Here is a 5,615-nt window from a genome sequence, read left to right as displayed (position 1 = left end):
CTTGATGCCGTTATTATCATTGATGAGCTAGTAATGCTATTTGGCTTTATTTATATGTATTGGGGTAGAAATATTTTCTTTTTATAGATACTTATTGTATGATGCCCTAGAAGAAACTAGCTACTTGCTTAGCATATTATAAAGAGAGGCTAATAAAAATTCTCTAGAAATTTTTGTGTATGCAGTTGTCTACTTCTGCTTTTATTTTCCTTATGTGCATTCGAGCTTAGTAAAGCTATGTAATAAATAAGGTGATTGATAATTGTGCTGCTGAGTGTTGACCCGTCGGTGAGCTACCGAGTGCTGACATGGATGGCCGTTGGTGAACTGCCGAGTGTTGACCCACGCCCGTCATCCGTCTCCTTCGACGACGTTCCTTCCGGCGAGACGACAACGAGTTGACAGGTCGTGTCGGGTTGTTCGAGTTTGAAGCGGGTCGGGTTTGGGTATGAGAAAGTGATCTGCTTTAAAAAAATGGATCGGGATCGGGTTTGAGTCAGGTCAATATGTGTCAGGTCAGTTCCGGGTTTGACCAAGACCTGAACCCCACCCGTGACTCGATTTTGACCGCCCTACTTATTATGCAATTCTCTCTCTCTCTCTCATCTTTTCATTTCTATTTTTTAAGGGTTGAAATGAGGGACTTAACTTTTTTACTATGGAAGAACAAAAAGAATTACAAAGGCCTTAGCCCCAGTATAACTTACTTTACAACAGTGAAATATTAAAAAAAAAACCCTAGAAAATCAGAGTGCATAAAATTGATCTGATTTACGAAGAGATGGTCCAAAACTAGACTCAGAATGTGACAAAATGTTCCCAAAAATCAGCAACACTGCAGTTGCCTACGCCTGAACAAAAGCCATCTAGCAGTGCAGAAGGATACAATGAGGGGGAGCAGCAGTTCATCATCGTCCAACAAAAATCAAAGACATCTAATGAAGCCTGAGCCACATAGAAGAAACTTAACCTCTTCATATTTTTCCTAGCCCTTCACGTTGCCTGAAATAGTTTTTTTAATCCAGTATTGCAAGGACAGATGAGTATGAGCCTCATTGCCAAATCTTCTAGCATTTCATTCCATCCATACATAGTAAGTTAAGCAGCAGACAAAAATCTGTCAAGCCTTTTTTTGTTTGGGCAATGCCGATCAGAAATCATCGAAGAAATCCAACTCTTGAGATAGATTTGGGTGAAGCAGGAACACAACAAATATTGGCAGAATGGTGGCTAATAAATCAAATGAAACTCACACTCAAAGAATGATAGAGAAATAGAGAGAGAAAGATGCCAATCAGAACGCGCAACATTATTTTTTGTTATGCACCGCGGTGTGTACCGAGTGACATGGCGCATTCTGATTTGCCTCCGGACGGTCCCGTGTCCGCACAGAATAATTTCGAGAGAGAGAGAGAGGATGCTAACATATAGTGATGCATCTGAATGAGCATTGCTAGACCAACTTTAAAAAACTTTAGCTCCTCTAATATGAAAATTGGGCTATGAATGGGGAAAAATTATTACGTGTGGGTCCGGATTCGTACGAAGATCAATAAAAATGCATCACATCATCCTAAAAAATATACCGTGCTCGGTAGGTACCGACCGCTCGGTACAGCTCGGTACCGAGCACTGGGCGTGACGGTTGTCCCATCTGGTGTCCGCACAAAATAATTGCCCCTAAATGGGTGGATCAAGTAAATTTGGCATAAACATTATGCTATGAGCCATGAGGCACTCTATACATGCTTGGTTTATATTTGTTGGTGTGCTCTAAGTAGAACTATTATAATTAACCTCTCTCTTACCTTTCTTAGCAAATCCTCCAAAGGTTAATATGGTAAAATGCACTTAAATGTGATGAGCCACTAAAGCTTTATAAAAAAATAATTGCATTGGACATTTCAACTAATAGAGTCATTTTCATATTCCTTATTGCCATTCTAATTGGTTTGCTAAGATTAGATGCTCCAAAATCTCTTAAAATATGCTTTGGGTCTCTCTCTCTTCATCATCCAATTGTTCAGTGGGGGCTCTTCTGACATTTTCGGCTTTTAAAGAGATGCTTGGCCTGCACGTGCAATTATAATTCGTATACGCGACCAAAATTTATTAGAAAATTTGGTGGTCCAATATTTAATTTGCAGAATTAACATTTCCTTCTTTTTATTCATTAAAATTTTATTTAAATGTTAAAATTTATTATTAAATTATAAAACTTCATTATCAATATTTTATGAAATTGTAATTTTTTTTATCAAACCCGTTCGCCGAACTCGTGAGTAGGATTCATCAAAGCTAACTGTCAGCTCGAAGTGAAGATGTTGAGGACTTCAACTTCGTTTGCCACACCTTTCTTACTGTTTTGCTTTTCGACTACAATTATAGCTTTATTTGGCTGTTGTTCATTATACTAGAAAGTTATTTTTTACAATAATTTTAAAAAATTATTTTTTCTATAATAACTTTATTAAATAATTAGAAAGTTTTCACACAAACGAAACCTTCGGTCGAAATTTCATTTTAAATGATATCATTCATTTAAGTAATTTTATACTTGTGTCACTGAAATGTAGTATTTTATGCGGCGTTGTGTTTTGATTCTGACTCATAATAGAGGGGTTAGAGGGTGAGCTTGGAACATGAAATCAATGTCTCAAATTGGAAAAATAATTATGTGCAGAGTCTAGATGCTGTCTGAACTCCAATTACATGAGGACACCTGGATTTTTCTCTTGTACATTGCGTGTGTACAAGAGAGAAATTTTAGGTGTCTTCACGTGTTGGAATCCATATGAAAAGTTACTTCGGAACTCCGCACATAATAATCTCTCAAATTGTATAAAGTTACTTCGGGACTCCCTCTATCTCTCTCTAGTTCTCATTAATTAGGCATTTTTTTCTTAACAAGATTTAATATTGCTCATATCAATAGAAATTTTTAGACTAAAATCTTTGATGATGCGAAATAATTTTTTATCAGCTACATAAAGCTACCTAAAAATAATAAAAAAAATAAAAATTTTCGAAGTGATTAATATTAAGTCAAAGTAAAATTTCAAAGCAGCTGCCACTGTTCACATTCAGATTCTATAGCTCAATAAATAATGCTTCTTGATTAAAAGAAAAAACTCCGTTGAAATCTGTGATCAATGCTGTAGTTTACTGTTCAGTAAAGAACAAAACAGACAGATTTTGGGCCGAGTTTCTGAGCAGATTTCATTTAAGATCTCAAAAATGTTTTTATGGGAAATCAAAATTCGAAGTAAATCGAGAAATTTCAGTCTGTAGCAGAAAATTTTACTGTTACTTCCAAACATTCAAAAATTGTTCAAAAAATCTTTCTCAGTTCTCCTTCACCCTTCTGGCACCATCATTGATTATCCAAAGCAGGACCTAAAAACCGAATTTTTTTTATATAAATTCATAGGGCCCTGCATTAAATAACTGTCCAGAGAAGAGCCTTGATGGATTGGGTGTTAGCTGAACTGAGGCCTTTCAGCAATTACTAACAAAATCATATCGGATTACAAAATGAGGTTACTGAACTAATCCAAAAGAAATTCGTTTTCTAAGAAGAACAAACAGAGCAATCAAATTGCAGAGAACAGAGGAAGATATGTGGAAGTAGAAGGAAACGGAGTGGTTGATGAGATTCACAACCATTGTTTACATTCAGTTCAAAATTCGGATTACTTCTGCTGCCCCTTCTTCTTCCAGAGTTCTCCAAACACTCTGATTCCGCCGCCGCTGCCACTGCCTCTCTTCTTTTGTCCTTCATCGATCTGCGATCCGGTGATCAAAGGCGACCACAGAACTCCATTGGTTGAGAAATTGTAGCTTTCGAGTGGTTTCTGAGTTGATCTGAAATTCTCGTCTCCGGTGGCAATTATGGAGGCTGCAGCCTCTGAGGCTTTGCGCCACTGATCGGTTTGGATTTTGAGACGCTTCATCTCCGCTTCCATGGATGCTTTGGCAGCTGCCTCGGCCTCCAGCTTCAGCTTTAGCTGCTCTACCAATGACTTGCTCTGTTTCAGCTCCTCCTCCGTTCCTGCCAGCTTGATCTCCATCTCCTCTGTTTTCTGACCGGCTATAAAAGAACAAGCTTTTGCTTCCTCTGCTTCCTTTTTAAGGCTTTCCTTCTCCGCCACAACTATCTTCAGCTCCTTCTCCTTCTCAGTAAGCTTGGCTCTCACCATAGCCATCTCCAGAATCTCGGCACATTCTGCCAGCAGCTTACTCTCCACCTCCTCTATCTCCTTTTCCTCAGATCTAACTTTTTCCTCAATCATCACCACTTTTGTCTGCAGCTGGCTTGCATTTTCCTCACTGCAAGAGGAGCCCATTTGATCTCCATCTAAGGTGGTAATGCAGCTATCACTGTCTTTTTCAATCGGCAAAAGCTTCTTCTTTTCGTCTTTCTCATCCACATCATCTGGATTTTGAACAGTTTTCTTCACCTTATCGAGTTTCTTCTGCACAACCGTCTTTGCCGCCTCTGCTGAAGCCAACTGCTCCTTTAGCTTCTTGAGCTCATCCATAGTTTGGTCCAGCTTCGCCTCCAGATCCGCCATTCTCAACACCTTCTTCTTCTGTTCAAAAGGCCTACTTCATAAGACCGAGTTCAAAAGAAAGTAACTTTCAGAAGAAAATTTGAAATGGAACAGAGTACCTCTTGCAGAACAGTGTGAGCAGAGCGACGATCTTCGGGCTTTGCGCTGCGTTCCAAGCCGGCGGTGCGGTGGAGGGAGTTAGCTTCCGAGGAAGCTGTAGACTTGAGACGAAGCGGAACGCGATGAGAATGGCGTTGGTGCGGCAGCTCTGATGATCTGTTTTCAGCACAAAATCACTACATCAAACTGCTAAAAATCTAACCTTTCTGCTTTTCTTCTAACCAAAAGGGAACCATGAGCTCAAACAAACCTTGGCATTTTTGCTTCTCCTCTTCCGTCTAAGCGAGCGGAGTTCGGCGTTCAAATTTTACAAAGAGTGGAGTGGAAGAGCGAGTTCCTAGGTGTGAGTAAGAGAGAGAGAGAGAGAGAAGTGGACTAAAAAGGACGTTTGGGAGAGGACAAAGAGTAACGTTACAGAGGAGAAAAAAATTAATTTGTTTCCAGTTACCGTTGCCCGCTGGTACCTTTCTTTCTCTATCGTTTCATCGCCACTTTTTTAAAAATGGAGAGTTTGGTCCAACTCTCGAACTGAAGAAATTATTAATTTCGAAGTTAGGTTGTAGCTTTATCTATGAATTTTCAATTAAATGAAGATCTGTAATTTTTTTTTTCTAACTTGATCTTACTATCCCGCCCGGCCTAAAGTGCGTATAAATTCTCGTTATAGACATATTGTGTATAAGTTATAAACAGTGAGTGTTGAGATCGGATCTACCGTGGAGTGGTCGACGGAAGAAATTCCTTTCAGCTCATCCGGACTCAAATCCCCTAACAGTCCAAAAAAAAAAAAGTGTTTATAAGCAGGCTGGGTCGTTGGGTCATGCTAGAACTATGTGTCTTCATTTAATTGGACTCTAGACGTAGAACTCGTTCGAACTCCGCACGTAATAATTCTCCTTGAACTGAGCTTAGTATCAATAAAAGTGCAGCATACCATGAAAG

General features: G+C 39.1%; 1 protein-coding gene across 1 annotated transcript; it reads right to left on the bottom strand.

Annotated features, from left to right (window-relative positions):
* Positions 1-3,549: 3,549 nt before the first annotated feature.
* Positions 3,550-5,253, bottom strand: LOC110113991 (interactor of constitutive active ROPs 1). The gene is made up of 2 exons (XM_028695051.1): positions 4,673-5,253; positions 3,550-4,592 (listed from the first exon to the last, which is right to left on the bottom strand). Exon 2 carries the CDS (start codon positions 4,572-4,574, stop codon positions 3,693-3,695), a length of 882 nt encoding a protein of 293 aa, XP_028550884.1. The 5' UTR covers positions 4,575-4,592; positions 4,673-5,253; the 3' UTR covers positions 3,550-3,692.
* Positions 5,254-5,615: the final 362 nt, after the last annotated feature.

Source organism: Dendrobium catenatum, unplaced genomic scaffold (assembly GCF_001605985.2).
Source record: "Dendrobium catenatum unplaced genomic scaffold, ASM160598v2 fragScaff_scaffold_621, whole genome shotgun sequence".
Classification (NCBI taxonomy): Eukaryota; Viridiplantae; Streptophyta; class Magnoliopsida; order Asparagales; family Orchidaceae; genus Dendrobium; species Dendrobium catenatum.
The sequence above is the reverse complement of the archived record's forward strand: the minus strand, read 5'-3'. Positions and strand labels throughout refer to the sequence as shown.